We start from the raw sequence: 21,380 nt of genomic DNA, 5'->3' as shown, positions 1-21,380 counted from the left end.
ATGGATCTCCTTCATAGCAATGGCATACTTATCATTCAGCATTTACAGAGAGACTACAGGGCTTACCAGGATTTCCTTAATTTTATGTCACATGTTGGCGATCCCCGGAATATATTCTCAATTTATTTTCCTCTTTGGTTTCAGCTCAACCAAGTGGTTGGTACTAAAATGATATGGGTGGCAGTCATTGGTGATTGGTTCAACCTCATATTTAAATGGTAAGAAGTTGGATTTATTTTTAAACTCGGTATTTCTAATGATGGTTACTATATGTGCCTCAAGTTTAGAAAACTTTCTGTGAATAATGTACTAGTAGACTTTCCCCTGTAATTACAAAACAGGAATTCACAGTGAAGATATTTAAGATATGTTTGAAATGGCATTTTGATAAGACAAGAAGAACTTCTAGACCTATTATAGGATAGTTTTGGCAAAATAGCTCTTCATATTCATTGTAAAATTATTTATCATGCTTTGCTGAGGCCTTCTTACATAAAAATCTTTTTATTGTGTTTCTGCTTCATTTGATTTTATTTTTTTGTCAGGATTTTATTTGGCCATCGCCCATACTGGTGGGTGCAAGAAACAATGATTTATCCCAATCAGTCAAGCCCATGCCTTGAACAGTTTCCTATAACATGTGAAACTGGACCAGGTAAGAAATGTTGAAAATTACATTGGTACATTTCATAGAGATAGTGGCTTTTGGGGGAAAAGGATGTGACTTATGAAGATCTTATATGATACACAAATCTCAGAGCTCATGTTTAAAATAGCACCAAAACTCAGGAAGACAAAAAGGAAGAAATAAAATGTGGTATGTATTTGATTGCTGTATGATAAGAATGTTTACTTCATTGCCTTTAAACAGTGCAAGGGAGGGGGATTTGCTTTAAAAGTAATGCCTACTAGAATGAACCAGCATATTGGAAAGGAATTTTCACAAAATTTGTGTCATAGGTTCAGGAAGAGTGATTCATGTGCTTTGTGAGATCACTTTTAGGAACAGTGCCAATGACATCAGCTTGGGAAGAGAAATTCCACATTGTTTAAGAGTGTTCCAAAACAGAGCAGGGGACTGTTGAGTTTGACAGCTTGTGCACTCTGGCAAGAATTATTCAAAGCACAAAAACTAGGGGGTCCTTCAGTGTAAATAACAATAGTATCAACAATCGACCATGTAATATATCACAAGTGGAAAAAGGAACCCCTCTTCTCAGAACCAGACCCTGACACTGAATGTATGGGGGGGAAGGGTAGTTATGTTTGCAAATATTTGGGAAAAAAAACTTGAAAAAAATGTACCTTTTCAATGTATTTTCACTTATTTGTATCTCATTGTCGTCTCTGTGGAACTCGAATGCAATATTGCTGAAGTTAAATGAGCTTGTGCAACTCTAATATGTGAAATAAGGTAAACTTGCTTGGAGCTAACTGACTGAATTTAGTTTAATTCGTTGTACAAGAAAATATTGACTCTGGAAATCAAAGTGCTTTGCGCCTCGTCAATGCCACGGCAAGCTTTTAAGTGGTTTACAGAGCTGTATTTTGTTAACCATATCCTGCATTATACCCCGTTGTAATTTTGAATGAAAAGCTTAAGCCCTTGTATCAGGCAGGTTTTAATAATGCCTGGTCTATACGTGGTCTGCAGTCTCTTTGGGACTTAACCCAAAGTATTAAAGCCCTTCAGATCTTTTCAAAAGCCTCCAGAACCAACCCCATTCAGCACCATGTAATTCCAAGCCCTGCCTAAGGAACCAGTGAGTATGCTTCATTTTGATTAATTGAACCAGAAGGCCTTTCTTCCTGTTACTTTCTTCCTAAAGTAACAAGTCATTCCTGTTTCTGTCCAGTGAGTACCACTGTCATATCGATTCCTTATTTGCACTTAAATTGACCACATTTTCTCCCACCTCCAGATTTGCCCTTGACCATTGACAATATCTGTCACTCACCTGTTGCAGTCAGTGCAACTGTTAGGTGCACACAATCATTGTGTGAGCTTACAGGGTACTTCACACACTTTTAAAATATGTGATCTATATGAAAAGATTAGAGAAGCAGTCACAGATGCGCGAAGGACATATGCAAACATTGCTAGGGTAGCCTGAACCCCAAACTCTGTGGCTTAACAAAAGGGAAAGCCGAAGGAACTGTTTATATGACTACATGGCAAGCCATTTAGGACCTGAATTTGGTTGGTACTTCTGGAATGAACTGAAGTAAAACCCTGCAGCCATCTTTTCTCTGGTGTTTGTAAGGTTTTAAGAAAATGAACCTTAAGGTGGAGTTTATGCTGTTTCTAGTAGGTAATTTGCTGACGAACTTTGAAACATTTTTCCTAGGTGACATTTTCCTAGATGACTGTAACAAAGAGAAGCTTTCCCAATGCTGATATACAACATTATGGTTTCCTTATCAGTGACGTTTGTTCTCACAGGCTTAGAAGTGTACGTCTGTTAGGAAATTAATAAAAGAGTTGGTAGCGTGACTACTACGGATACTGCCCAGCAGAATACCGAAAATGAGTGCAGGGAGCCGGAAATCATTGTGCTTGTCCTCCCTAGACATTCCTGCTTTGCTGCTTCACTGAAATACTCTTTTGCTTTGCGAACTACTATATAGTGCTGGGTCATAACACATTCTTCAGCCAAAATGATTTCTTGTGCCTGTGGAATAACCCTGTCACTTTTACTTCTCTTTCGTCTCCAGGGAAAGCCAAGCTGTAAAAGGCTGATGTAGACAGATTACAATGATTTTATTTTCTCTCCTTCGCTGTTTCAATTTGTTGAATGTAAACCTGGTGAACAGGGGAACAGAAGTGACAGAGTAATTTTAGGAATCATTTTCCTTTCATCATGCCAGCATACTTTGTTTTTTGGTGATTTTCATAGTTCTAGGCTTCATATTGTTTCCAGTAAAATTAAAATTTCATTCATTAAATTAAAACAAATCGCACCTATGTTATTATGCCTCGACTAAAAAGAAATCATTGATCTCTATATGAGAGTTTGTTCTCTGTTACAGACTACTGTGGGTACAGCAATTAGTCCAGTATGTTACAGCATCATTTTATGTGCCAGTTCCACTGATAATCTGTTTCCAAGCTAGTTGCCATTATATAACACTTTAAAATTTATAAATCAAAGCAAAGCATTAAGATAGTTCTTCTATCATACTTCATATACATTTCAAAGTTTATCACAAACCCACCTTAAATGTGAATTACCTGGACTGTAATGTTACTAATGAGAGAGATCACAATCGCAATTGCTAAAGCCATGGTAAGTGGAGCAACAGATAAAAGGCTATTTGGAAGGGCTATCTAAAGTTATACTGGTACTTTGATTTAGAATGTTATAAAGAGCTCAATCTCTGTTGCTCCCCTTAATTATGAGGCAGCCATTCAAAACCTATCTCATCTTTTCCTCATATATAACATCTACGTATACGCTGTAGCCATAAGAGAGCCCTACATGCATTATTTTTTAAATCACAATCCAAACCCAAGTGATAGAAAAATACTATGCTTTCCAATCAAGATACTAGCTCACACCATTATAAAATGGTTAAGCTGTTACCTACTGGATTTCAGACAAATATTCTAGACCCCATATAGTTGAGTTTTCTGAAAAATTCATATTGAGAAAATGAACTTTGAGAAGCAGTTGACATTGTTTCAGCCTTTGTTAACCATTTTCTTTCTAAATGATTAGACGTCTGAGTAATTGCTGGTAGACATTTTCTACACAACAAATGTTACAGTCATAATTTTTAAGTGTGAATATTTCCTTTTTGTTTTTACTAGGAAGCCCATCTGGACATGCCATGGGATCTTCCTGCGTCTGGTATGTAATGGTCACAGCAGCACTTAGCTACACAGTTAGATGGAAAGATAAATCAGCAGTTACCCTTCACAGGTCAGTGTCTTTCCATTATTCTAACTCATACAGGTATTTCTCTCTATACATGCTATGTTTTTAATGGACTTATTTTAACCAAATATTCATAGTCTGTTTTGTCCAGTTTGTAAAAAAAAACAAAAAAACCCAAAAAAACAACCCAGCTTTATTATGATCTACTTCAGCTGAAGAAAAGGAATATTAAGAGGATTTATCCATTTGTATAGGTTGGTACCTATTAACTTACAGTCATTGCATACAGTATCTCTGAGTTAGCCCCTATTAAAGGTTGTGTTAGGTCTTCAGTGTTGGAAATTTTGAATTCTGTTAATTGTCTTTATGCATGGGATCTTTTGATTAGTGCATAGATTTACTGCTTTGATGGTAGTCCTTCTTACCCCGTTTTAAAGCAGATGCGCATAATGTTGGCAAAGTTCAGTGTAACATGTTACTCAGCTCTGTGGGGAAGTCTTATAATTGTTTTGATGGCTGTTCTTTCCAAGCTTGACAAGGTTGTTCCCATAGTATGTGAATTTTGTCACCAAATAATTGAACTTTTGCGTTTAAGTATGACTTCCTGATGAGAAATATGTTCAAGGTACCAGTGCGAATTCAACTTGCCATTGGTGCCTTTCATCGCTAAAACCACGGTGGTGTCTCAGAGCTGAAACTACTGGAGTCTGTTCCTGCAGCCTTAGGTGTGGCTGTAAGAGCAACCACTCTTGCTAATGTTTTAGTACTGACTTGCAGGTTTTAATCATCTGATTCTAAACGTCTCTACTTGTAAACCTCTGCTTGGTAAAAATATGAGCCTGGCACAAGGGGGCCTGGTTTAAATTACTAGATGAAATAGCTCGTCTTAATTTTTAAGCGTCTTCCTTTTCCCTCTTAGACTGACGTGGTCATTCCTCTGGAGTATTTTTTGGATTATCCAGATCAGTGTGTGCATCTCGAGAGTATTCATAGCGACACATTTCCCTCATCAAGTTATTCTTGGAGTGTTTGCTGGTAATGCTGCTGGTTTTCTTTTCAACATATGTGCAAAACCTGAAAAAATTAAGTATGAGAAAAGGCAAGAGATTTCTAGCAGTGCTACTTAGCTTGCAGCTCTAGTGGTACTCTGCACTCTCTGAAAGATCAAGGATTTGATGACAGCCTAAAGGTAAAATTTGGGAGGTAGTGTGTATCTGCCATCTTTGTAATTCACACAGGGAGTGAGCTCTTGTCCATGTGCCAGTTGATGCTGACTGCATTATGTCCACACTGCCCCAGACCAGTGCTATCTGGTTTGTACTGGCTGCATCTGATCTTTATCTGTGCTGCCTGTGTGGAAGGGACCAGATAGGAAATTGCTCCTGTATGGCCCTCAGGAGGAAGCTATTTGGTTCACTTCAAATGGTGTCCAGGTGCAAACTAGCGTGTGCATAGTGTGAACAAGCATGAGGGCAGAGACCTGGGCCAAACAGAAAAAAAAGAAATTAGTGGTGCAAACTCCCCAGGGTGATTTAAGAAACTAAAGTACATTTTTTCAGAATTACTTAAATGTATTTCAGACTGGTACTTAGGGAGTTCAGACTATGAACAATCTCTCCAGTATCTATCTGATTTTTAAGGAGGGTCACCAGAGTGTTGAGCGGGGGGTTGCCTGCTCCTGTTCTCTTTCGTGGATGCAGAGCAGCCTGGGCAGCATTGGCGAACAGCTTCCAGTCCAGCTCTCCCTTTTCGTAACCAGGATAAAATGAGTAAGGAAGAAGGTAACGCTGTTCTGCGTCTTTTCCTTCGACACTCAAAGCCTATGTGGGAACTGATATTGAATTTGGCAATGCTGGGACCAGTCTTTGAGTGGAGGACTCTTGTGGAAAAGGAATGCTGTAGTTTCTATCTAGTATTTGATAGGTTGTCATCTGGGAGATGCAGTCAGGCCTAAGGCATGCCTCATATCAAAAACATGTCTTGCTTGGTATTTAATTTTTTCTTTTTCCAAATTAGCAGTTTTGAGTGGGGGGAAAGGCTTTGTGCCATACTACAGAAGTGGTAAATAGTGTGTAGGTGTATATATACCTACATATAAAAAATACATAGATACATTCTTCTGTCTTCAAAAGTCAAATTCTACAGGGGCACCGTAAAAAGTACTTCTTCAAATTATGAGTGTGTTGTTCTCTGTAACACTGAGTTTCTAATCCGCAGGAATTCTTGTGGCAGAAGCATTTGAGCATACCCCTGCTATTCAGACAGCAAGCTTGAGAATGTACATCAAGACAAACTTGTTTCTTTTCGTCTTTGCCCTTGGCTTTTATCTAGTCCTCAAGCTCCTTGATATTGACTTGCTATGGTCTGTTCCAAAGGCCAAGAAGTGGTGTGCCAACCCAGACTGGATAAACATTGACACAACTCCATTTGCTGGACTGGTGAGGAATTTAGGTGCGCTCTTTGGCTTAGGTCTCGGAATTAATTCTGAAATGTTCATCATGAGCTGCAAAGGTAAAAATAGCTGTAAGAAAAGTTTCCGCGTATTGTGTGTAGCTGCTTCTTTAGCTACACTGCAGCTGTATAATTTCATTAAGATCCCTACTCATACTGAGTATTTGTTTTACATTCTCTCTTTTTGTAAGAGTGCAGCTATGCCTCTGACTGTAGTTGCCTTGGTTCCCTACTGTGTCCACTCGTTAATGAGGACAACTGAAAAGAAACTTAATTAGATAAAGTTTTCAAATGGTTAGCAATGTGGGGATGGATATGAACTGTTCAAGAACGCACCGCAAAGGCAGTTTTGCCAACTCATTTTAACCAAGGGGGATGCCACTGCATCTTTGATGTGCTCCTGGTAAGTAACCAGTACATCCAAAATTAGTGCATTCAGGAATGACTTTGGCAGCTCAGACTTATTAGTTGCTGATTTTATTCCTAGAAATATTGCAATGAGGGACACTGCAATACGGTTATACATGACCCAGTACTCTGGGTCATAGCGAAGTTTTAAAGTATAATCAACTAGTTTTATTTAGCTACTTGGTGGTCTTTTAGTTCTGTCCATCTCCAGCTAGATGGTGTTTCAAGCCTCAGTTGTATATAGTGATACTCCATATTTAATTTTTTTATATATAGATATTGTGTATTAAACTGCTAGATAACGGTGTGACAGCATCATACCACCTGCGACTGTACTGCTGTAACCAGGCACTGTGAAAAAGGCCAGCATAGTTATAAACAAGGCTTTAGATTTAACTTACTGAGCTTCCTGAGCAAAACAGCTTCTGATTAAGCCAGATGAGAAAAAAATAAAAGTTTTTTTTTCAATTAGATTTTGTAGAATATATTTTTGTATTACTGTGTGATTTTTGTAATTTTTACTTTTTGAAAGTGGTCACATAAATCATGAATGATACAGATTACACCTTTAATATTGAAAATGCATAAATATGGTGTAGTAAATTTTTGGGTTCTGTACATCTACACAGAGCAACAAATGAAGAAAGTTGTCAGTAATGAAATTATCACAGCATATCACCTCAAGAATGTTGTTCACGCTGCCATATTGCAAAGGTAAATTAATCTAATTCTTTCATGTCAGGAGTCGCAAGCCTGAATCACTGTTCATAGTTGTGTAAATCATGCTAATGTGATTGCAGACTGAGTCATTACAAGCTTGTGTTCTTGTCAGTTTGGTTTACCTAAGCACACAAGTAATTAAAATGTTAAATATATGTTTGCTATATAAAATGGATGCTCTAAATAGGCAAAGGCAGGTACTTTCCCTTCTTATTAATTATTTGGCATCCATTGTTGCATGTTCCCTTTTGGTGCACAATCTTTAAGCAACATTTTGCTGATACCATCTCATAATACTTAGTATGCAAGCAGCATAAAGCTATAATATAGGTAACGAGGGCAGTGTATGTATGATCTAATAGCAATGAGACTTAGAAGATGTAAACATGATATTGCTTCTAGACTTCCAGTTAGTTGTGGCATAACTGAAATGGAAAGAACCTTATTTAATTGGGAAAACAAGGTGAATAGTTTGAGTTGGCCCTTGGGAATGAAGATGATACAAATTACAGAAGGAAATCTGAAACAGGCATCCTTATTTAAGAGCCTACTAAGACTACCTTGACTTGAAAAAAATTATTGATCTGGTTTTAACAGCCTGAGGAGTATTTATGCTTTATGCATCTCCTAGTATCTTCTGTAATGATTCTCTAAACTCTTCTTCCTCCAGCAGCTGAAACCAGTCTTTCAATAATTGTGACTTCTTAAGCAAAATGACTAAACTAATGGGACTAGAAACAAATAATGAAGAACAAGGACAGCTATCCCCTGTTCAAGTTGCTCTGTGCTTTGTCATCCCCCACCGGTGAAGTGACCTACAGAGGCATCACAAAACACTAGAAGGTTGGTCTAGGTGTCATTCTGTTCCTCACTTCTCCTGGCCAACAGCAGGGGATTCTTTGTGCGCAGCCATCTGTGGCTCTTGCAGCAGGGTCTGGGCCTGCTGGCAATGTTGGCTATTTTAGACTGGGAGTTCTGGGCAGACATCACGTTTCTGCGCTCCTACCACATGAGGGTCTCTCCTTCCTGGTACTGACAAAGACTCTTGGTGTCCCTGTTGGGAAAGACACGACCATAAATGTGGAATGAGAACTAGCATTTCTGTAGTATTCCTCTAAGTACCATACAGACACATAACAACACATGGGCTCCCACTCGCTTTTTTGGAGTGCAACTTCTGTGCTTCAGGGAAAGGGACAAAGACCAGCTTCCTGTCTGAACCACCTCTTACTCTTTCTGCAGCTAGTAAAACATCACTAAAACCAAGAATAGTAGGAAAAGTGAACAAACTAAGTTAGTTTAATATTACCAGTGACTTCAGAAATTAACCTATTGATAAAGTAAGGCAGTAGAAAAAGGCACTTGCTGAGCAGCTGAGTGTGTTGGGCCAGGGAGTTTTGTGCAGCTGCCTGAAGAATCTCCAAAGAGGCCTCTCGAACCCTCCAATGGAGTTAGCCTTTTCCAGAGTGGTGAGATAAACAAGTATCTAGATACAATCTTGATGTTTTGATAGAACCGCAAATCAGGAGCCAGCCATTTAGTTGACAGAGTGAAATAGGCCTACATGTCCCTTAGTCAGGCTTTAGTGAATTTGTCACAGTTGAAATTTACACTTCAAGCTTTATTTAATAAGACTGTGTGACGCCTTAACTAAGAGCTATCAAATTGTTAGACATTTAAAGTGTAACTTCATTAGGCTTTTGCAGCTGCTTATATTGTTAATATTTGGAACAGATACAGAGCCTATACACCTATTCGATAATGGGCTGAACTACTCAGCCTCAAAGACTGGTAATTCAGAGCTGGCTCTGCAAGGCATAAGCAAACTCATTTGGGTCCCCTCAGGGGTCATGTCATCAAGCTCCAGGGCTGGGAGATCTTACCTGTGGGGCAGCTGCAAGGGAAAGGCCAGTCCAGCTCTGCACTGAGCAGTCCATCAAGGCTTGTTGCTCCTGCCCAGACGCACTGTGTAGCTCCGCTTGCGCTTTAATCCCTTCGCACAGCTACTGAAGGGCTTTATAATCAACTGGTTGTCAATAGCACACAAGTATAAAGTGGCAGAAGATGGCACCCAAGAACGTCTAAGACCAATGCAACTGTTTGTGTACACCATGAGTACCCTCTGTTACATGGGCATACCTCCCAATACATAGCTCCCGATATTTCCTAGCCGCCTAAAAATAGGATGATGTTGTGATGAAGAGCAGTAGTAGTACCACTCAGCTGGGCCCACATCACTGTGCTCCTGCAAGGAGGTGGCAGGTGCCTTTGCCGGCAGGGGCTGGTGTACTTGTGTCGGGCTTTTCAACAGCTCATCCTGCACGGCAGACCCTTGTCACAGACATGATCTAAATACACAGAAATACTTGTTACCTGCTGCGAGATACTCGTGTGCTTGTCTGAAGGGCAAGAGATGAAGTGCTAAGGCACAAGAGCCAGTAAAAAATACAATTTTTTGGTATAATTTGGGCCACAAAAGTGGTGTCCTTTAGGCAAAAGAATTATGGATTAAGTACACATAGTAATTGTAGTTTTTAGTAAAGAATAGTTATTTTTCCATGGCCTTAAATACTAATATAAATTACGTATCATACAGGTATGTCAATAGGTTATTGATAGTCACTCTGTCAATAGTTTCAGTCCCGAGTCATCCAGACTAATTATTGTTCTGAAACATAAAAAGGCTAAAAAGATTAAAACAGAAGGCAAAATAACACAGCTTCCTTTTTCATTTTCAGTAAAGGATTAAAATACAGACTTCCTTGGGAAAATAGCATTTCAGTCTCAGCTATGTGATGCCAGTAGGTTCTGTTGAGGTAATTCTATTAAAGGAGTTGTACAGAAGTTGAAATTGTTTTTTGCTGCCTAGAATTAAGGGATGTATCCTAATAAAGTTTTCATCCTTCCAGCTCTATTCAAGTTTCAGCAGTTGGTACTGTTCCTTTTTTTTTTAAGAGACTCCATTGTGGTGTGATTTGTATAAAATGGGTGAACCTCCCTTGCCCTGGCTGCAGATTTCAGGACATGGAGAAAGACTTTTCCAGTTAATACTCTATTATTCAAAATCAAGATTTAAATTTTGAAGCTGTAGTTTAGACTTTCTGTCTATCTCATCTCCTTTGTCTCCAAGATCCCAGTCACTAAAGGAAAGAGTCCTGTTGTCCTGCAGACAATAACCAATAACATGTTTCAGAGAAACATTCAGTAGACCTTACTGTTACATATACAAGCTTCTGCTAGAAGAAGATACCTCCTGACCTTTGTCATTTCTGAGTGAATTGTTGCTCTATTTATTAACTCAGCCATAATTAACTATTTGTTTGTATTAAGCAATCTTTTTCCCCCCTTTTACTGAATATTTATATTCACCTTTACTGAACATATTTATGTTTTCTGTAAAAATACTCATCTTCTTGCCTTCTGAAAAAAAGGTAACATATTATCCATCACCGTCTCAATAGAAGAGATGTAAATAACTGTGATGATTAACTGTAGGATTTTAGACTAAGTAAAGCATCTATTCCTATTCAAAATCTATTTGACAGCTTTCATCAGAGTAGTGAGTACAGGGAAATGATCCTCCCCAGCTTCTTCCTCTTCTTGATTGCTTTCCTTACTTCAGTGGAGCTGCCTTCTTTGTAGGTGCTTAATGGTTTTGTTGAAGGGACTTGGCTATGTCAGGCTCCCGGCGCTGCTGTGTTGGTGCTGTAGTGGCACGCAGCGGCAGCCCAGCCTGCCCCGATGGCACGGCTGCTGCGTGGGATGAAGGGCTGGAAGAGGTGGGGGTTTTGTACCCACAGTCAGGGTATCTGGTGTCGTCCTCTGCAGACTGAAGGTTAGGAGAGATTTGATCCCTTCAGATATACAGCATCATTCTTGGGCTTTTTGTTGTTGGGTTTGTTTTTTTTTTTTAATTCATACAGCTTTCCTAGAGAAGCAGCAGTTTCCAGAAGAGCAGAGCGGAGTCTTCCTTGATTGCTAGTTGAGGAATGGCAGGACTGCAGTCTGACTGCAGGTGGTGGCGATTCCCCCGCTCACCAGTAACCATCTTGCCCCTTTTCAGGCCTTCTTTCCCTTAGCAGTGGGCTAAGCTACTTCCTGAACGCATCAGCCTATGCTTAGTGCCCGGCACGTGCCTGAGAAGAGTGCTTGATGCAGACAGCTACGTACAATGTAGAGCACGTTGTAGCACAATGGGTTACCAACATACGCATACCAACTGCAGAGTATTTGCTCACAGAAAATAAATCTTTCAAATATCGAATCACAAGAATTCAGCTAATTGGGGCTCCAGTGGTAACAAGCTTATAATAAGCTCCTTCCATGGCCATCAGTTCATCATGAGTGCCCCTCTCAATGACGAGTCCTTGCGACATCACAGCGATGATGTCGGCGTTCCGGATCGTGGACAAGCGGTGGGCGATGACGATGCAGGTACGCCCTTCTCTGGCCTTATCCAGCGCTGCCTGCACAGTCTAAAGACAACAGACAAAGTGTCAGAGTAAAAACATGCAAACCAAATTAGGGCTTAGAGCTGGAGAAATGTTAGCTTCAGATTAATTAACCATATAGTTAATTAACATACAACACTTGTAAAAGTGACTGTGAGGCTAAATCAAAGGTTATGTTACTGTTGTACTTAGCGGGGTCATGAATTCAGTGTATTAGCAGTGTGAAGAAGGGACAGGCAAGCACAGATAGCAGTAGAAATTAGAGCAGGCCTTTATTCAGCTGACGTGCTGAATGTCAGCTCAGTGCCAATACAGTTTTAAATTTCCACCATTTCTCTAATCTCTGAGTGTAACCAGGCTACGCAAAGTATTGCCCAAGTTCCTAGGCCTCTCACTTCTCTTCTTACAGGATATTCAGGCTTATCATTCATATGCTTGAATACATTTGTGTGTGTTTGTTTTTTTCATGTGCAGAGCTGTATTTATGAAACATTCCTACTGAATGCTTTGAAGCCCAGGAATTAGTTTGCACATTTCTGAAAAGTGCAGGCTCTCATTGGCAGTCTGTGAGCCCTGGTAGCTGGCTGTTTTCTTTTTATAGCTGTGCTTCCTGGATCTTTCGAAAAGATGATTAAAGGTGTAAGTGCTGAATTAATAATGTGGAATACCGTTGCAGTCGTGTAGTGGAGTACATCGGGATGTCTCTATGGGACAGAAAAAGTCATTGCACAGTGTAAGCCATTGTATTATCCCGTATTGCTTATCACTGCCTGTTTACCTTTTCACTTTCTGTGTCTAAGGCAGATGTAGCTTCATCCAGTAATAAAATTTTAGGATCCCGTATGATGGCCCTCGCTATAGCAATGCGTTGTTTTTGCCCTCGAGACAGCTGGGATCCTTGAGCCCCAACATTAGTTTCGTATTTCTGAAAAATACACAACAGGAAGATTTTATTCAGTTGTAAGCAAACACACTACTACACAGCCTGAAGGAAGAGCAGGAGGAGAGAGGCAAGAGTGCCGACCATTGCTGTCTCCTCCTTAAAAAACCCGGCAATGCAGAAATACTGTACGAGTGATACACGTGTGGGGAGATGTTTCTGAGCCATGCTTTGCAGTGCACATGGCCCTGGGGCCCAGGCAGTATGGTGACGGGCCTGGAAGAAAAATTCGATAGCAAGATGTTGGATGATTTGTCTGAGGCAAAAGAAATACCCACCCCCTCCTAGATTTGGGAAAGCGGCTAAAATCTGCACAAGTGTTTTGTTTGGGTGCCTAAATTGTATCCATACCTTTTATGTTCTTCTGATTTATATTTAGATGATTTCAGTGCATTTAAATACTTCTTAAGTGCACGTAAGCAGCCAGCTTCAAATATTTTTGTCAGGAACATGATTTCTGTTTCCTGACTCCATGTAACGCTTTGACTGCTGAACTGTGCTGCTACTTCTTTCTTATCTGTGACTCCAAAAACTCCTCCCTTTTCTCCTAGTTTAGAGTTGTAACTACTGGTTCAGTTTTATAAATGTTTGCCTACTGTGTAAAAATCCAGTAGCAACTCATGCTCAAACTCTCCGGAACATAACGAATGGTCATGACACCCTCTTTGCTCCTACTGTTAAAGCTATAAAAGTAAATAAAAGGTATATGTGTGTGGCAACTGTGACTGGGCTTGGAGCAACTCCTGCTGCAACGAACCCCGAGCAGCCTATCTGTAGTTCACAGCCAAGGCCTCGCAGGTACTTACATCAGGCAGTGACATGACAAAATCGTGCAGCTGAGCCAACTGGGACACTTCTATGACTTTTTCCATCGTTGCCTCTTTGGTGTTACTGCCGTATTTAATATTATCAGCAATGCTGCAGTCAAATAGCACAGGCTCCTGGGACACTATTCCAATTTTTGATCTAAGAAACTGTATATTTATTTTCTTGGTGTCGTGTCCATCTATTAACTACCAGGAAATAGGAGAAAACTTGAAACATCATTCCCAAACAACAGCCTGGAAAAACCAAATAGTTTATAGCAAAACCATATGATTTACCCATATTACTCAAATGCAAACACAACTGATTTAAAGTAATTTGAAGAGTCTGCCTATATTTGACTTTGTGCATGACGTGTATTTTCTGGGTATGTCTGTGATCCAGCCAAACACTAGACCATTTGCTTAATCTCAAATCCCTGTGAACTATTTAATTGCTTAAGGTTAGGCACATGCTTTCTTGCCTCCTGGCATAGTGATCACCACACCGATTTTTTCCAAAGAAAGAGAAATCAAACTATATGGTTAAGTATTTACATGAGGAATAGATACAAAAGCTTTTTAAGCTGTTGGTAATTGTAATAGGGGTGTTCCAGACTCTTTGTTGCTCCATTCACACTTGATTTTTGCTTATGCTCCCACTGTGTACACCACACATTTTATGTTTCATACAGGAGCTACCAAGGTGAATGTCTATGGCCTACATAATGCACAAGGGTACACATGAGGCTTGTAGTATTCTGATCTTGCCTGAGTACATCTGGGATGATAATCAGGAATTGTCCAAACAGTCCATATCTGTTCAAGAAGGAGCTGAAGCCCCAAACTGTGTACGTCCATGCCACCACTGCTAGGCTGCACAGTCGAACACATTCAGAAGAGTCCTTGTAGCGTTGCTGAAAACAGCAGCACGTGCAAACCACGTTCCCTTTGCTTACCACACTTCCTTTCTCAGGGTCATAGAAACGCTCCAGAAGCTGGACGCTGGTGCTCTTACCACAGCCGCTGCTTCCAACAAATGCCAAAGTTTGTCCAGGCTTAACAGCTACAGAGAGTCCTTTCAGGACCTGAATATCAGGCCGAGAAGGGTACGTGAATTTACAGTTAAGAAATTCAATGCTTCCCTTGAAATCATCCTGGTGAAAAAAAAAAGAGAAAGATGCTACAATCAGCTCGAGCTCAAAACTGAGTTGTAAAGTACAATGTAACTTTTCCTCACATTCCATCCTTGCATCTCTTATTTGAAATATGACATCAGTTCTTGTGAAATTAGCCCAGAAAGAGGGATAAAAACCATACTGGAGTAGCTGTCCGAGAGATGAAGCCCTTAGTCATAACACTATTGCTCTGCTTATACTTCCCCATACTGCAATGGTCAGAGGCATCAACTGGAAATAGGATTGCCTTGCAAATCTTTTTTTTTTTATTTTATTTTAATACAAACACTGTGGAAGTGTAAATTTGGTGATAGTTCAAATACATTTGTACAAAAATCTGGATTCAGTTAAAAAAAAAAAATCAATCTAACTTCACAACGTTAAAATAATACATGACTTCAGGTCAATTTTCCCAGAACTCTTAAAAAAACTCTTCTACAAAACTCTGAAGGGAATCAAAATACTTCGTTTTCATGGTTTGAAGCAAAATACTTAATGTAGTTAGTTCATAACATTTCAAGTTTCTATTTAATTCTGGAAAAAAAAAAAAAAAGAAAAAGAAACCATTTGAATTTTCTGGGTCTGACTTTTCCATTCACCAAAAATTGAGCATTTTAATTTTCTCTGACTCAAAGATGATTCACCTCCGCATAAACACTCCCAGCATTTTGGTGTGAATGGAAAAAAGCCTCCATTATAAGCTAGTGATAGTCGGGTTTATGTGTGAACTGTAGGGCAGAAATAACCCCCATGCTATTCTGTGAGTCATCCAAATTGGTCCTATTCCAATTTACAGGAGTTTTACACTGACAAATTACTAATAGCCACACTTTATAATACTCCTGCTGTCTAGTACAGCGCTCACTGCTTCCGAAAGAGCAAAGACAAGTAGCAATTACACAATCAGCGTAAGCTTCCTGTAAAGCCATGATCCACATTGACTTATAAATCATTAGTGCAACTTCAATGCTTGTTTTGAGCTGAACGACATCACAGATTACTCATCTCCGCTCTTACCCATTTTTCCCCTTTTTCACTGTAAACACTGGTTGTAGGAAGCTGATCAATCAGTTGAAAAAAGCGTGCAGCAGATGTTTTGGCTTTGGCATAGTTCGGGGTGTAGGAAGACGCTCTTCCCAAAGCAGTTCCACTGGTCACAATAGCAGAGATCACCCTGTGGGGAAGGGGAATTCTCAGTCATTCTTGGGAAGCCACTGAGAAATTGAACCCTGCTTTGAGACCAGCACTTCTGGAGAGGACCGTGTTCCTGGCTCCAGGCAGGCACTCACCTGAACACAAAGCTGTAGTGGAGTCCTTCAGTGTCAACTAGAAACCCTCCGTATCTGTAAGAGACGGCGTTGGCAATGAACACTATGCTCTGGGCAAAGCCGAAGCAGATTCCGTAAACATGTGCTTTTTTGATTGCAGCTGTATAGGGCATATCCAGGTGCTTCTCAAAATTGTCGATAAACATGTTCTCTTTCCCTATACCAGCTACAGTCCTGATGTTAGAGAGGGCTTCATTGGAAATCTGGAAGAGAAAAAAAAAAAAAACGGGTAAAAGCTCCTAATTTTTACTTGGAAGAGTGTGCTCTTTCACAAATGCATGATTCTTTCATGAACACAGGGCACTAATGCCATATACAAAGAAATGCTACAGACCGGCCCAAATATCAGCCAACCTAAAGTGAAACTTTCCTGCAAGCAATTATCTACTTACATCCCCAATAGTAATGCTCTGCCTGCTCTACTAGAGCTAAGTTACTGTAAGCACACTTAGGAAAGTGGGCACTGCCTTCACTTGTGACTTATGTAATGTAATGTGAATAAATGGGACATCCACAAGAGCAGAAATGGTTTTAGGAATACTGTTATTTCCTTAATTGCATACATTCATTAATTAAATATGTTTATTTCAATCATTTGATTTGCTTTACTTATAGCAATAGTCAGAGAAAGTTAGAAGGGATGTTATCCCCAACTTCTGTTTTGTAAATTAAAACCACTTGAATTTACTATATTTCCTCACCTTCTCACCCTCCCTCTTTCTCTTGTTTGTGTTCCAAAAGCCTGATGAGATGGAACAAAGAAATGGAGAGTGACACCTTCATTCCTCTAACATCAGTGACACAATTTCCAGAATTTTTACTTTGTACATAGGCAAAGAGTAAGCAAATGCTTACCTGTGTACAGTGAAACATGCAACACAGGAAATTATGAGATAATCCCCACAGAAACTTCTCTGAGCTTTAATTAATTGTAGGCTTTATATTGTGCTTTGTTGCAAGTCAGAATTTGGGTGTCTGTCTCAAAAAAAATAGCACTACAGTTTCAGCTATAGAAGTAAATTGACAGTTTGTTTGAGCCTAATTTCACCCTACTTATCTCAAGTAATTTTATTAAGAAATTTGTGTAAAGTGCTGCAGCTTGCCTGGACTTTGATAGTAGCTTCATAGTCTGATGCTTTCCCTTGGGTAGCAATAGTCTGGTATATGGCTTATGAACGTTTTCAGCATGTGGGAAGAGATCTGAACATAAATCATTAAAAATATTCCATTCAATTTCAGGGTTTTTTCCCTGGCCAAAATTAAGAGGCAAATCTCTTGCATTATCATGCAATGTGAAGGAGCAGTAAGTAGGTACTGTCAATTGGATTGTACAGGCCGTGCTTTTCCATGTTTAGCATGGCTGATGAGCACTCACTGTGGAAGAACTCGGAGTGTTTAGCATTTGGATGCAGTGCTGGCAAATAAATTAGAAAATAACACCAGACATAATCAGTCATTGCCAAAACTGCTGAAGCATTGAATGCCCTTTTCATCCCAGCCTCTGGGTCATTCTGTCAAATAAAAGCTGATGCCTTGACTCATTAGTGAAGTTTTTCTCCTTGTCAAGACAGTATTTTGATTAATCACTTTTTGTAAATAATTAAACCATTCTGAATGTGAGCAATTGGTCAGGTCTTAATTCTTCCTTGGCTTTCTGGAATTGAAGATTGCATAGAGGGATGTGTAGAGGGAAGGTTCAGAGGGGGCAGGGTGGAAGGTGCGATGGGTAAGATGCTTGGAGGGCAGAACTTTCATGTGGGAAGGAGAAGGGTTGGGAGGAGTGGGAACTCTGCAAGAGTCATTTTAGGATGGGCTAACGTACCTCTCAGAAGGAATATCTTTGAAATGGCCTGCGAAACATTCTTTTCCTGATGCTAGAAATATGGCAGCCCAAAGTGAGAGAGCAGGCTCAGGCACTACTGAGCAGGGTAGCCTGAGGTAGTCTTCCTCATGTCGCCTGTCTTCTAAATCCCGTGTGTTTCTGATGCAGTTCAGTTTCTGCACGGTTGAACTAGGTATGTTTAAAAGGTATCAGGTTGTGGGTCATGTGCCAGAACTTAGTGACCCAGAACTACGCTCAAAGGAGCAGCAGATCTGCCCGCTCCTCTTCGTGCATAGGAACTGAACTGGTGAGAAAATGGCTTTCCTTTCTCTTGTGTCCCTGCCTCTCCTTGTTTGGTGCACGGACTGGAAGGCTGCTCAGCCAGCGCGAACTTCCTAAAGCTATTCTCAGCCTTGTGGGAACTGCAGACACCTGTTCTCAGCCTTCCAGGTGAGGCAGTTGGCAGGGTCTTGCAGCCAAGGGAGCATGGGATGCCGCTAACCATGATGCTGGAGTTAGAGTAACAAGGAGGAGGGCTTTAGCCGGGGGTCACTGAACATGTCTCCCATGCTGGTTGGTTTAATACCCACGCAGGTGTGTTTTCACCATGGAGCCAAATTTAAAAGTATTATGAGAAAGTGCTATGTCTCCTGTTACAAACTAACAGAAAAAGGGTTAATGTTTATCTGAAAAAAAAAAAAAAATATATATACTAGCTGAGAAATGAGAATTGATAGAATTTTGACCCTTAAAATCCACACACGAAAATGAAGTTATGCCTGTGATCTAGCAGCACACATTGATGTAGACGCCGATCAGCTAGTAGGGCTCACTGGAGGAACAACTCTGCTCCCTCTAAAATCCACATACTGGTCTGTGGTTCAGCGCCAAATTCTCAGATGTGAGGATTTCTAAGTGAACAAGTATCACTGCTTTCTGAGCACAGCATAATCACAGGGCATCAGCAAACGGGTATTTAAATAAAACTGGACAAAGGCGAAACAGACTGCTGAGAGATCTGCGTCTACCAGTTAGGTGCGATAACTTTTGAAAAGTCAGTCACATTCCATGCAGCAAGCGCGTTTGCAGTTAGGGCGCTCCCAATGGTGTTTCAATGGCTTGACAAGCTGAAATATTACAACTTATTTGCAAAACATTGCCAGTTTAATTATATTTGAATTACTGATGGTCCCAAACACCCGATTTTTCAACTACCCATGACTGCAATATAAATTAGTTTTTAAATAACATTACCCGTCCAGTAGCTTCCAGCGCTTTCTTGTCCTGAGAGGCGAATCCTGTCAGCATTTTAGCCTGCACAGCTCCAGATAAGGCCAAAAATGGCAGGAAACACAGTATGACTAAACTCAGTTTCCAGCTGAAGTAGAAAGCAATGACCATGGCCACCCCGATGTTGGTAAAGGAGCTGACAATCATTCCTATCTGTGATCCAGTTGCCTTCAAAGAAAAGAAACAGAGTTGATTGACTTGCACTCCAATAGTAACACTTCACTAATCTTTATATAAATTTTCCTATAAAACTTTAGAAAACTCTAAATGATATTCAAATACCACAAGGCACCAAAGGCTGCTGACTGCACTGGAATTTAGTCAGTTTGGATATACTGTTTCCAATTAATTGAATCAGGAGAAGGACTGCAAATCTCCAATATTTCTTTCACCCACCAAACTTTCAAATGAGAACTCAGAAAATTGTTTCTAAGGATCATGAGAAAGATAATCTAACTATTGAAATTAGTTCCCTTAGTTCCCTGGAGAATCATTTGTCTTAATACTCTGTTTAGCCCCTACATTTATCCATCCAGATTTAAATAACAAACAGAACCTCTTTGCAACTTGACTATTAACGACAAAGTCTCAGCTGTGCTAAAATCAGCAAGAAACATCACTAGGAAAGGACAAGTTAAAGTTGCATGTCTGCCTGTCTCTTTATTACAGAAAAATTTTAAATATGCCTTTTACATCACCTTTATTGAATGCATTCATCTTCTCCTTATGTGCTTTGAGAACACTATTCTTTGTAATAAATTTGATTTATTCACTCAAAAGTTATTTTCTTTCATAGCAGTAAACAACAGCCCTAGATAGGAACTAGGTTGCTATGTATTAGAAAAAAAATATACATTTTATATCCTCGATCATTTTCAGTGGAATTCATTTGCAGGATGTGAACTTGCAGCACATAATGCCCCTCATCTACTCCTCCTCTGACCTGCAGCAATAGGGCAAGGTGCCTCAGGCCTGGCCACGGTGGAAGGTACATCTCCTAGCTCTGCAGAGGCTACCCAAAGGAGCAGCCATAGGGCTGCTCTTACCCGGGTCCTGCAGCTCTAACACCCACCCAGCACTCCAAGAGCCCACTTCTTACTCCTGGTGCAGATGTAGATGTTTTCAGACCCTGGACACTTGGGTGCATCTTCTCACCTTCATCTCTCTGCAATAGCAGCAGTTGGCTGCGAAAGGTGGAGGACACTGCTTCTCAAGTAGCTCTGTTTTTTCCCCCTGGAGCTGTGGGTTGAATGGCTGTGCCCCACTGCTCTGCATGTGCTTAGAACAAAGATGTCCCCTAGGAGGCTATTACATGGTTCAGTCAGTGTTTTACAAGTTTGTTTATTTCAATTAAAATATGCCCTGTAAGTGCCTGTAAGGGCTGAAGACGTTTGCAGCTGGTTCCTCTGATTCTGTAGAAATTGCTGCTGATGGGTTTTGCAAACCTCTTCTCTCATTTGTCTTTTAAATTCTTAAAACCTCCATTAGTATTTTTTAAAAACTAACCTACCATCTTTGGTCAAACTGAAACAGGACAATTTTTGTAACAAAGAAATATGTATGTTTCCTTCGTAGTCTCTAGAAAATTGCTTGCATTGGAGCCAAGTAAAATGACATCTGAGTCACTTCTATCAAAGCATCAATTCAGAGGTAACATTTACAGCTCAGCGTGATTTAACCCTCACCTACTAAGGAACACAATGCGTGGAGTTAGTGGTTCACTTTCCTAAATAATAAGTCTCACTAAAACTGGCTGCATGATTCCCCAGCTGGAGCACCAGCCAGTGCTTTAAACTGTTTTTTCAAGTGGACTGTCAGTTTATTTCAAAACTGTCACAACAAGCACAATACCATGCTGAAAACTTGAAAACATGATTAGTGATGAATGTCACTAAAATACTAATCTGATGTGTTTTTGAAATAAACACTGAAGCATTGTGGCAAAAAGCTAATTCATCTCCAGAAAAAATAAATTAAAACTTTTGCACTGGATGCTCCTTCTGGTTCCACTGATTGTTGGTATTTTACTGATTTTTGTGCCCTTGTTTGGTAATACAGGCAGGAATAATGGGCACTGAACTGTGGCCCTATTTGTGTCTTTAGATAAATAC

At 40.0% G+C, this 21,380-nt stretch overlaps 2 protein-coding genes across 2 annotated transcripts in view; one reads left to right on the top strand and one right to left on the bottom strand.

Annotated features, from left to right (window-relative positions):
- Positions 1–6,607, top strand: G6PC2 (glucose-6-phosphatase catalytic subunit 2). Its single transcript, XM_009983793.1, has 5 exons — positions 1–218; positions 546–655; positions 3,812–3,923; positions 4,798–4,913; positions 6,096–6,607. Exons 1-5 carry the CDS (start codon positions 1–3, stop codon positions 6,605–6,607), a joined length of 1,068 nt encoding a protein of 355 aa, XP_009982095.1.
- A 5,124-nt stretch (positions 6,608–11,731) lies between these two features.
- Positions 11,732–21,380, bottom strand: part of ABCB11 (ATP binding cassette subfamily B member 11) — a 45,197-nt gene continuing 35,548 nt past the window's right edge. Inside the window, exons 22-28 of the mRNA XM_086615979.1 lie at positions 19,234–19,437; positions 16,119–16,360; positions 15,847–16,003; positions 14,611–14,808; positions 13,655–13,861; positions 12,687–12,833; positions 11,732–11,932 (exon numbers count right to left, since the gene is read on the bottom strand). Of these exons, the coding sequence (XP_086472105.1) occupies positions 11,732–11,932; positions 12,687–12,833; positions 13,655–13,861; positions 14,611–14,808; positions 15,847–16,003; positions 16,119–16,360; positions 19,234–19,437 (1,356 nt within the window). The remainder of the gene's footprint in view (positions 11,933–12,686; positions 12,834–13,654; positions 13,862–14,610; positions 14,809–15,846; positions 16,004–16,118; positions 16,361–19,233; positions 19,438–21,380) is intronic.

The sequence above is a fragment of the Tauraco erythrolophus genome, chromosome 8, assembly GCF_009769465.1.
Source record: "Tauraco erythrolophus isolate bTauEry1 chromosome 8, bTauEry1.pri, whole genome shotgun sequence".
In the NCBI taxonomy this organism is placed as follows: domain Eukaryota; kingdom Metazoa; phylum Chordata; class Aves; order Musophagiformes; family Musophagidae; genus Tauraco; species Tauraco erythrolophus.
Note: the sequence above shows the minus strand (reverse complement) of the source record. Positions and strands in the feature narration are given on the sequence as shown.